The sequence below is a fragment of the Anopheles funestus genome, chromosome 2RL, assembly GCF_943734845.2.
Source record: "Anopheles funestus chromosome 2RL, idAnoFuneDA-416_04, whole genome shotgun sequence".
Taxonomy (NCBI): domain Eukaryota; kingdom Metazoa; phylum Arthropoda; class Insecta; order Diptera; family Culicidae; genus Anopheles; species Anopheles funestus.
In genome coordinates, this window is record NC_064598.1 from 36185364 (window position 1) to 36196809 (window position 11446).

Below are 11446 nucleotides of genomic sequence, written 5' to 3' on the forward strand. Positions count from 1 at the left end.
CGCTAATCGCTCTTTAAGACCTCTTTTCGCAATGAGGAATCTTTTCTTAGTGAGGCCTCTTCTCTCATGAAGTCCGTTTGTCTCACGAAGTTCCTTTTTTCTCACAGAACTTTTCTTCTCATTCGGATATCTAGAATTTCTGGACTACATTTTAAAGTTTTTGGTGTACTATAGAATAAATATGTAACTTATAATAGTTTAAGCTCAAAAATTAATGTGATGAAAATAGATCGTTCCAGTCAACTGAATTGCTTCCCGTAGCTCTAATGTTAAGGAGCAAAGGACTCGTTGTAGCTCTTGTTGCTCCTTGCCCAACACTGGATCGGAATATGAAAAACGCCTGAAAGCATACTGGTCAAGTAACCAAACAAGCTTTTCTACTACGCTATAAAGCAAATGCTAGTCACATGTTCATTTTGAGTTGTGCTGTGGTCTTCAAAAGACTCTTCCGGATATGAAACAATCCTACACCTCATGTGCTTCCGATTTGCAAAACGCATTCACGCCTTCGAAACAGAGCCATACACTTCTCGATGGTGTAAAAATCTCACACTGCTGGTGCCTATGCCCAAGCACATTCCCAAAAATAGACCCATGGAGTATCACGCACTTTGCTACTAATTAGGCAAAGACTCACATACTGTTGTTTAGAGCCGTTGGGCAATGGAATCGGTTGATAAGCCACACCAACATTGTGCCAACTGGAAAGTCCAAGCCACTGACACGTGTACACGGAACACGGTTCGTGTTCGATTGAATCGTTCGCCCTCACCCGTTTTGCCGTTAGGGATAATTTGACATTGCTTCGTTTCGACAGTGACGAGATGAAACTTACAACCCAGCTGCTCACCAAACTCAACGACTTTCATGTCGCACCAGAAGGTACCGTACAGTACGGCTCACTTGTCAAAGTACAACAAGTAAATGATTTATTGCACCGATCAGCGCTTCCAGAAGCATTTTGTGTCCCATCGGGCCAGACCGGAAGATGATCTGGCACTCACTTTTCTGGGTACGGAATTCATGTTGCACAAACACCTACATACGTTGGGGATCGCTCCAGAGGAGGGTGCAGATTGTTTGCCAGCTCCGAAAGGGTTCGGAAAAAGTAATCAAAGTGAAGTTGTAACTGTCATGAAAATCTAATCACAACAACTTCGGTACGGATGAATGTTCGTTTTCAACTGGTCACTGGTACAGTTTACAATAAGGATTGGAAAAAGGTATTGTCTGGAGGCCTGTTACTGTGCTAATAGTATCCGTTTCGCTTCGGTATTGATCGGTCTATTTGAAAGCAGCTAGTTCACATTTGTGCCGAACGATTCTATATATTCGTATCGGAATGATAAATGAAGTTTGGGTAAGTAATTATTCAAATACAGCATTCTTCAATTGGCTTGAATTCCATCATTCCTCTCCATCCCTCTAACAAAAACCCCTAACAACAACACCGTTTCCAATGGACCATCGTTGCAAAAACAAACCATTCTGAAGCATTTATCAAATTGATTCGAATAGGAGGAACAACAACAACAACAACAACAACAACAACAGAAAAATGGAACAGAAAGGTCAGCCCAACAATTAAACCCACACAACGTTCACGGAATGGAACAATAATCGGAGAAAAGTGAGTGTTTTTTTTACGTTCAATTTTTCGTTCAATCAGTTAAAACGGGAACTATTCGAGAATAAATTCCTGACCCCAAAAAATGCAGAACACCGCACAATGTTCCATTCAATAGAGGGTGCGTTTTTTTTGTGCCTTTCGTTATGACGAACGGTTTGCAGCATGAACCTGGAGAAAGCATAGTGCGTATTGATTTCACTTTTTGTTTCCCACTGATAAACTACATTCATAACTCCAACCTGCAGACACACAGACAAACGGCTAAAAGGTTCGCTTGGCTTTTTTTTTTTGGTGGGGGGATAAGATAAAAAAAAGCTCGCAATCCCAATCAAGCGCAGTAAAGCAACGCTGCACGCAAGCCGGAGGAGTAGGATGAGAAATGTAAAACTCGACCAAAAAATGAATTTTCCAAAAAACGAATATCTACTCCGTACGGGCTTAGTATCGGCGGGGTAGTTGATTATGTCACCACAAAGCTCAATTCCCTTCCTCATTTTCCTTGGCAACACCCACCCACACACACACACACACACCCGGCGTTCGACTGTGTGCGAAGTTAATTGACTCCATCATCTCACGTTCTGCATACGTAATACGCAAAACGCCCGTAAACAGTTGTGAATTATTATTCCACGCGTTCTTACACCACGCAGCTGGGGCTTATACGTTCGCGTGAGGCTTACAGGAGGACGCACCATTTGCCGAATTTCACATATGCCTGCACCGGCGGTACTGCTGCATCGCACATTTTTTGTTTCGATTCGTTCCTGCCGCGACAGCATCATACTTGCCTGTGGAGGGAAATTCGGATGGTTTCATTGTGAATACAGTGTGAATAAAATCAATCAAACAGTCCCTGTATGTGGATGGAATAAGTTTGGAAATCAATTTACTGTCTAGCGGATCAACACTGCACGTGTAAGTAGATGATTATTTCGATGGGAAACAACTTTTTGGCCATTTTTGGTCGTGTGAAAAAAAAAATCAATTTCAATTGCCATTTTGACAGTGTTTTATGTAATCTGGAAACATTTGTGTGCCATTTTTATAGCAATCATTTTAAACATCTATTAGAATTTTCAGCAAGTAATTGAAATGTTTATTGAATTTATTACATACAATCATAACATAAATGACTCTTTCGCATTAACATTGCATATAACTTCTGGCGTTTTATCAACTGCGAGTGAAAAGAAACGTATTTCAACAAATTCACATCCCATCCGGACCGGGTTCAAATCCCATCCGAACCGTCCCCCCGTAGCAAGGACTGACTATCCTGCTACGTGGTAAAATTGGTCTTGATACGGCCAGGCCGTTCTAACCGAGCAAAAAAAAAATCAATATTTGAGCGAAACGAACCGTATTTCAACAAATTTACATTACAATACACTAATTTAAGAATTTTGCAAAATTTCCCAAAAAAAACTAAGGCTATAGCCTTAGGAAATTTTCACAAAATTTCCCAAAAAAAGCAAAAAGCCTCAGAAAATTTTCAAATTTCTAGATTTTTTTAAAGTTCTTTTATTATTTTTTATCTTTTTTTATTTAAATCATTTTTTGAGTGAAAAGAAACTTAGTTCAACCAATTGGCATTAAAATAAATCCATTTATAAAATTTTGCAAAATTACTCGAAAAAAAAGTCAAGGCTATATGAAATTTTCAAATTTTAATTTTTTTTTATTTTTTCATAATTTTTTATTCTTTTCTTTATCTAATGCATTATTTGAGTGAAAAGAAACTTAGTTCAACCAATTGGCATTAAAATAAATCCGTTTATAAAATTTTGCAAAATTACTCAAAAAAAGGCACGGCCTTATGAAATTTTCAAATTTTTAGAACTTTTTTTAATTTTTTATTCTTTTCTTTATTTAAAGCATTATTTGAATGAAAAGAAACGTATGTCAACAAATTTGCATAAAAATACACCAATTTATAAATTTTGCAAAATTTCCCAAAAAAAGCTAAGGCTTATGATATTTTCAAATTTTTTATAATTTTTTTTTTTACTTTTTTATAACTTTTTAAAATTTTTCCAATTTTTTCTATTGTTTGTTTTAAGCATTATTTGAGTGAAAAGAAACGTATTTCAACAAATTTGCATAAAAATACACCAATTTATAAATTTTGCAAAATTTCCCAAAAAAAGCTAAGGTTATAGCCTTAGGAAATTTTCAAATTTTTACATTTTTTTATTTTTTTATTCTTTATTCTTTTTCATTTAAAGCATTATTTGAGTGAAAAGATAACTATTTTCGACCAATTCGTATTAAAATAAATCAATCCTTTTTTCATTTAAAGCATTATTTGAGTGAAAAGTAATATATTTCAACCAATTCGCATTATAATAAATCAAGTTATAAAATGTTGCTAAATTTCCCTAAAATAACTAAGACTAGAGCCTTAGGGAATTTTCAAATTTTTATAATTTTTTTTTACTTTTTTATAACTTTTTATTCTGTTGTTTGTTTTAAGCATTATTTGAGTGAAAAGAATCGAATTTCAACAAATTTACATTAAAATACACAAATTCATGAATTTTGCAAAATTTCCCAAAAGAAACTAAGGCTATGGGCTTAGGACATTTTGAAAAGCAAGTTTTTTATTTGATTAAGAAGCAAAATTATTTACCTCGGACACAGTAATAGTGTCTACAAAACACTTGAGTGGGTCGGTGGTGCATGTGATAAACTGCGCTGGTTTCACTATCCGGCTACGTGGTAAAAATAAGTCTAGTAAGCAAGAAATGGCCGACATGGCCTTACATCTCGTTAAGCCAAGAAGAGAGAGAGAGAGAGGGTAACACTCAAATGTCCATACTTGAATAAGATCCTGTCAGTTCTTCGTACAATTCATAGAGCTCGGCATTAAAGCGGCGCCTCCATTGTCTTTACACATATAGGGCCAAAAATCATTTTAAGCATTTTCCTCTCGAACGCGGTTAAAAGAGTTTCGTTAGTTTAGGACAAAGCCCATATCTCAAAGGCATATGAGAGTACTAGACCTATATATAGCTTCGATCTTCGCGACAGGTGTTGTGAGTGGAAAAGTTTCCTCAATCTGTAGAAGGATCGATTGAACGATCCTTTGATAAACGTCTGCTACATAAGAGATCCAAAAACCAAGAATAATTGTAAGTTTTTTTTCTACATTACTGGACAAGAATCAGTCATATTGAAATCTTCACCCAGTATTGTCAATGTTCGTCCCTTTAATTAAAATATATCCTCACATCACCAAGCCAACACAATATGCCGATTCGTATCGGTTGTATTACAAAACCACTTCACCACCCGTTACACAGTCCATTACTTAGCGTGACTTGTATTCTTCGTTCGAATGAGTTCGACTTAATCACGGCGTGCCCACACAGTGCCCACTATTCAGTGTTCGTGGGGCCGCAAAGCGGTGGGACGACAACATCAATGTTGGTGTTGTCTTGTCGATGTTTCTTCTCGCAAAGTCCTTTTTGTTGTTGTTGTTGTTGTAATTATTTGAAACTCTATTCATTCCCATTCATTGACTGACGAAGTTCCGTGAAAAGCGTCTGTCCGCACAAACTTTCGGCTTCATTCGAAATCGCACATACAGCCAATGGGGGACAGTGAGCATACTGCCAGACATTTTTTTTTTGTGTAAGAGGGTGAATAGGGTGGAGGGAGTGGGTTGTTGGGAAGGGAAGCATCCAAACGCTAATAAATGGACAGTGAATCTGGTGGAATTTGTCCAGTGGAGTGTGTAATTGAATTTAATTGAAAACGATTGTTAAAAGCTCCTGCGACAGCATACTACTTCCCTGTGTAGTATGTATGGGGATGCAAAATCGTTCGGGCGAAATAATAAAAAAAAACGCCCAACCAACCAGCATACACACACACAACCCAATAGGCGCGATGAAATGAAGAAGTTTATGGCGGTTTTGTCAAACGATGTGGCTGACCCAACCGGTGGCTCTCAAATTCGCACCCATTTCCCGGCTTCATCCCAAAAATACGATAATTGACTGCGGCCTAGGGTGGAATCTCCCACCACCATTCCGTACTCCGTACTACTGGGATCCGGTTTTTCGGTGGACGGTTCACATCAAAAAGCTACCGGAGTTTTTTTTTTCTTTTTGCTTTATTCGGCGTGGAAGCGAAAAATTAATACCCTTGACGGGAGACGGCTTTGAATGCATTTTCCCCCGGCATGTACATACAAACGGAGATTCGCCCGGAACGGTGTGTGTGTGTGTGCGGGGAAACTTTGTTCCAAACAGTTCGTCTTTTAATGAAACGCAAACATGGCACCGGCAACAGGTGTTACCGAAAGTCCTGTGGGTTTATTTCTGCTCTTTTTTTTCCTCTGTGCTTGTACGTGTGTGTGTGTGCGAGGAACTTCACCCTCACGATTCGTTAACGAAAGCGGACTTGTTGTCTTCACCACTTAGTGTACGTGTGTGATACTACTTGTTAGACGTGTTGCTCCAGTCTGTCGAACCGATTCCCTCCCAAAAACCCCGGGCACATCAAATGTCACTTGCGAGCACCGAATCGTTGTCATCAATGCCGGTTGATTTTCTGCTCCGTCGGTCGGTTGCTCCTATTCCCGTTGCTCCGGTTCCACCTTCCAACAACACCTTCCGCCCTATCAACACACTGACAAGGGTAAGATGAACATAATTAATTACATCTGGTGGCTTTTGTGTGGAGAACCCACTTTTGTGTGGAGCCAAGACACATCTTCCAATGGTACAACATCTTCTGGCTTCTGGTACGAAAGCCCGGCCGCTTTCGTCGGGAGAACCGGCCCAGAGGAATGGAATTGAACTGCATTATCAATTAAATTGCAATTACTCCAGGCCAAACATCAGTCGATTTCTGGCATTACAGTTACAGTTAGGGATGGAGGGTGGGGGGGGGGGGGGGGTCAGATCTTTTGTCATGAACTAACCTCAACCTTCCGGTATCGGGCTTTTCGGGTAAGGGTTTTGCTGCTTCCCCAAAAAGGAATTGTTCGCGTGAGCCAAGTGTCCAAGTGGGGTTTGAGATGTTGGAACAGATTGGTTCGACCGTGGTACGGTGATGACAGGCCAACACAAGCCTACGTCAGAACTGAAGTTTGGCCCAGTGTGATGCCTTTCAATTAGTCACAGATCGGCACCTAAACTCACCAAATCGCTGGTAACTGTTATGTCTAATAACCTTACCACCTTACTATCCGACGGAGCCTTACAGTACCTCCGTGATCAAGCCATTCGGAACCAATTCTCCGTTGGTACGTGTACTGACAGTTTGACAAAACCACTAGCATTGATGACAGTGTACAGCGGCAACGCATTGCTTACGAGTTCCAAATGTTCGCCCCCTTCTCTTATCATATCCGGGCGGCAGCTTCTCAGGGTGGCGTGCTGACAAAGTTTTCAACTAATTTATTCTAGCATTTATTCGCGTTTCTTTTTTCTTTCTTGCTGAGAGTGGGCCTCAGAAATGGCTCCTCCACACAAACACCAGTTCCTGCCATTCCTTTTCCAACTCCTGCCATTCCAAACCAAGAGTACTTGCGGAAGTTATTCGGAAAAGCTCGCATAAGATGAAATTGTGTCACTCGTGCGCTTAACAAGGACTTCAAGCATAGTGCTCTGATCGTTACTTGCGGGGCTGGTTGCTGCCTTTCAAGTGGCGTCGTCGCATCATTGTATGATAAGATAGCATCAGTCGATTGTGAATAAGACTATCGCATTTTCCTGCATGCGGATACACGTTAAGCTAGTTTGAAGAAGGCACGAGAAGCCAGCAGACATGAGAATGATTAAAATGTTACACTTCATGGAAAATGGAAAAAGGAAAGAAAAAACAAAAGCTCCATCGACCAGAAAACACTTTTCATTCATTACAGTCCTTAATTCATTCAGCAATGCTGTAATGAAATCATTTCACTATCATGACCACACACACACACAATGGCTCGCTGAACTTTGGTACAATTTGTTGACATAGCGGAAAGTTCCTACGTTTTTCTATTACCCAAGCCCCATGCAGCCTCCATGTCACTGCTTCCAGGCTATACTTTCTAGCCGCTACTACAGTACCAGCTTGTTTATTTTACCGAACTTTTCCACGCATTATCACCATCTCTCCGCATTCTAGCCCGGGCCTCCTCTAGCAAACCGTACCCAAGGAAAGTCAGGAAGATGGATGGATACCTATCAAATAACTTATCCCATCGTACGAGCTGATGATACAAGAAGCAGTCATTTGTATTCCTTCACCGTACCGGTTATGTTGCTGTTTTGTTTACTCCGGAACCGAACGATTGCCGCAAGTGGAAGGCAAGACTCGGTCAACAATGTTCCGAGAATATGGCGAAGGCTTCCCAGAAACAGGCGACTTAGCGTTTGATGATAGTGACTAATATTGGCAACCCGTTTGACATGATCGGGGCTTATCCAGTGTATGCATATACACATATATACGGGCGCTTTCGAAAAAAGTGGGCGCACACGACATCTTGCGGTATGCTTCGTAGCGTCTACTAACATCCAGTCCACTGATTTAGATTCTGCCTACGATGCTTGGTTTAATAATCTAGCATTCAAATCATCCACTCGCTAATGTGCGTGTCAAGCTGTGATCTTTCAACGGTTTAGTGGCGATTTACATGGGGTGTGGAAACTTTTAATTCATATTTAATACCGTGCCTGGTGCTCTTTGTGGTTCAGGTGCTTGGAAAATGTATCTAAAACACGTTTGCAAATTAATCCCACGCTTGATTGTAACGGAGGATTTGAGGATTACAAGTCTTCACGGCGTTTGAGCTATAGTGATTCAAAAACAGAACACTTTTATACTTTCATACAACCTTAAGTAAACAAATGCTGTACAGTAATACTTTTAGTATGAAAGACCTTCATTGTGTTAATTTTGTGCTATTTATCATTTCTTTCCAATTCTTTGAAGCTGGTTAAAAGCTTCCATACACCGTTAAACAGGGGTATTAACTTTTGCTCGTGTTGCATTCTTTTGAACGCCTAATTTCCCTAATAAAAAAAAACAAATTAATTCAACTTTCGTGATGTTACTTATTTAATCAATTTTTTATCTTTAAAAATGTCCTATTAAGTTAAAAATTTGAAAAATAATTTAAATGTTGTAAAATTACAGTTAAAACAGCGCCATCTGCATCTCACATGCGATATTCGTGCAATGTCCTAGCCTGGCTGTCTGCTCATTCCGAACCGTCAAACCGCTGTCAAACAAACCCAAACAACGCGCGTTCTCAATTTGCGGTGATTTGTGGTGTGAATATTCCTTGCTTTTCATCGAAATATTAAACAATCTACATAAAAAATGTCGAAAGCACACCCGCCAGAGCTGAAGAAGTAAGTACAGCATTGATTTGTAACAATTGTAATAGAAATACTTATCTGATTTACCTCTTTCTGTAAGGTACATGGACAAGCGGCTCTCACTGAAGCTCAATGGAGGACGAGTTGTGTCCGGCATCCTGCGTGGTTTCGATCCGTTTATGAACGTAGTAGTAGACGAATCTATTGAGGAATGCAAAGATGGCACCCGTAATAACATCGGAATGGTGGTAAGTAGATGCAGCATTGATAACGTAGCGAATGACATGCCCCTAAAAACTTATCATCTAACATTGCAGGTTATTCGGGGCAACAGTATCATCATGGTGGAAGCATTAGATAGGATATAGTCGGCTACCGGTATATAACCTTCGAATAAACTAAACAACACGTGGAAAACTTTATTGTACATTTTCGCTAATAGAAGTAAGCATGGAAGTGGCGCTTCGTAGTTAAATTTCGTTACCATGGACACTTTTCTCCGCTGGAGGTCTTGTGGGATAACTAGGCTCGTTAAAAATTTTTGTCACGCCTCGCCTGCGACACTGCACTTCGCAGTTGTGTACTATTTTCAAATGAGAATTCAACTGATGAACGTGGATAAACTTTTCCACACACATATCGCACTGGAACCGTTCCCCTGTGTGACGCCGCTCGTGCGTTATCATATCATACTTCTGGCGAAACTTTTTGGGACAGTGTGAACACGGGTACGGTTTTTCCTCTGTATGAGTCATCATGTGCGTTTTCAGTGCGCACTGCCGATGGAAGCTTTTGCCACACGTTTTGCACGTATGGTTCTTTGTACCGGTGTGATAATCCTCATGCACCTTTAAGTCTCTAATCCGCGCAAAACCTGTAACGATGGGGTACAACAAGCAAACAAATGAAAACATCCATTTTGCTTCGATCACTCTCAAAGTTGATGGCATACTTGTCTCACAATATCGGCACTTGAACGATTTGTCCGCGGAATGGTACCGTATGTGAAGCATAAGATGAGCCTTACTAGGAAACTGTTTCGAGCAATGGAAACAGTCGAAAGGTTCTTCACTCGCATGCTTTTTTACATGCACTTCATAGGGCAACAATTCGGCGTAGGTTTTACCACAAACATAACAAACAAACCGATTTTCAATCCGGTGCTTATTCATGTGCACTTTCAGCTGTTCTACCGTTTTAAAAAACGTACTACAAATAGTGCAGACATGAAAGTTCGCTTCCACAAAGTGTTTGTGTCGTACGCCCATATGTACCTTCATGGCATAGGTACGTTTAAACCGCTGGTCACACTGCGGGCACTTGAATCGGCGCTCCTGTGAGTGATTTGCTTCGTGCACTCGTAAATTATCCGATCGTGTAAATGTCTTCGGACATTGGGTACATCGATGAGGTTTGGAGGCACTGTGAGTTTTCATATGACGCCTTAGGTGAGCCATTTTGCTTAACACAACACCACAAATAGTGCACCGATTTTCATTTTCCAACATCTTATCCTCGTCGGTGATATGGTGGTCTGGGTTTGTTTCACTCTCAGTTTCTATTTCAGAGATTGCATTATCCTCCTCTGCAATACTTTGTTCCTCAATCACGGTCTCATGGTCGCTACATTCTTCAATGATTGAATCATCGATATCTTCTTCAAGGTTTTGACAATGATTGGATGATACAGTATCTTCTACATCTACTAGATATTCCTCCAGATATTCCTCCTCACCGACATACTCAATCAAATCGTTACTTGAATCACTAGAAAAAAGTGTTTGATGTAAGTAAGTTGTATCATTGAAAGACTACATACTAATACTACAAATGATGGTACTTACACGGAAGCGAGGTTTTCATCATGATTCAACTCTTCAACATCTGCTTGAGGAAGTACCAATGGCACTGGATGCTGGTTATTTTCCCGATGGCTGAGAAGGATGGTTCTAGAATCCTCACACATTAATCGAAAATCATAAGCATTCCGAAGCTTATCTGCACACGTATAGCACAGTTTATCGGAGCATTCATCGTTTGGTTTGAACTGCAAAAGTAAATTTTTGTTATCGCTACAACATCAACGCTCAATCGTTCCAACGTACCTCAATGGAGCAAATTTTGTTCACCATTTCCGCAAGTGAAACGTTATACTTTAAATCTTTTTGCTGAATCGATATCGTACTATGTGTAACCTTCAAACAAGTACAGCAAACCGCACGCAAATCCAACAAATTATCCATTTTATCGTCCACTTTCAGCTTTTTTACAGGCGCAGATGCATTTCTAAACAATAACAAACCAGTTCAGCAAAGACGGACTGACAGCTCCCATTTGACAGTTTGTTTGGGGCAGTCAAATCAATTGAACAGTTGGCAAATGACGAATTTGTTGTACAAATTGCATTTCTCAATTCTGTTCTCCAAGCTAACCATTATAAACCTATATTACCACTTTTTCTCATTCAGTTTTTTCGTTTTTTGCATAA

General features: G+C 39.9%; 2 protein-coding genes across 2 annotated transcripts; one reads left to right on the forward strand and one right to left on the reverse strand.

The window, feature by feature from the left end:
* The first annotated feature begins 8829 nt into the window (after positions 1–8829).
* Positions 8830–9380, forward strand: LOC125760533 (probable small nuclear ribonucleoprotein G). Its single transcript, XM_049420732.1, has 3 exons — positions 8830–8991; positions 9059–9206; positions 9276–9380. The coding sequence occupies exons 1-3, from the start codon at positions 8960–8962 to the stop codon at positions 9324–9326; spliced, it is 231 nt and encodes a 76-aa protein (XP_049276689.1). The 5' UTR covers positions 8830–8959; the 3' UTR covers positions 9327–9380.
* Positions 9353–11378, reverse strand: LOC125760524 (gastrula zinc finger protein XlCGF57.1-like). The gene is made up of 4 exons (XM_049420719.1): positions 11064–11378; positions 10803–11005; positions 9911–10725; positions 9353–9832 (listed from the first exon to the last, which is right to left on the reverse strand). The coding sequence occupies exons 1-4, from the start codon at positions 11199–11201 to the stop codon at positions 9429–9431; spliced, it is 1560 nt and encodes a 519-aa protein (XP_049276676.1). The 5' UTR covers positions 11202–11378; the 3' UTR covers positions 9353–9428.
* Between the last annotated feature and the right edge of the window lie 68 nt (positions 11379–11446).

Bases quoted from the DNA above. Each gene is read 5' to 3' on its own strand.
- LOC125760533 (XM_049420732.1), top strand. From the start codon at position 8,960: ATGTCGAAAGCACACCCGCCAGAGCTGAAGAA. The intron at 8,992-9,058 runs GTAAGTACAGCA...TCTTTCTGTAAG, and splicing joins CACCCGCCAGAGCTGAAGAA to GTACATGGACAAGCGGCTCT. The intron at 9,207-9,275 runs GTAAGTAGATGC...CTAACATTGCAG, and splicing joins GTAATAACATCGGAATGGTG to GTTATTCGGGGCAACAGTAT.
- LOC125760524 (XM_049420719.1), bottom strand. From the start codon at position 11,201: ATGGATAATTTGTTGGATTTGCGTGCGGTTTGCTGTACTTGTTTGAAG. The intron at 10,726-10,802 runs GTAAGTACCATC...ACTTTTTTCTAG, and splicing joins GATGAAAACCTCGCTTCCGT to TGATTCAAGTAACGATTTGA. The intron at 9,833-9,910 runs GTATGCCATCAA...CCATCGTTACAG, and splicing joins GTGCCGATATTGTGAGACAA to GTTTTGCGCGGATTAGAGAC.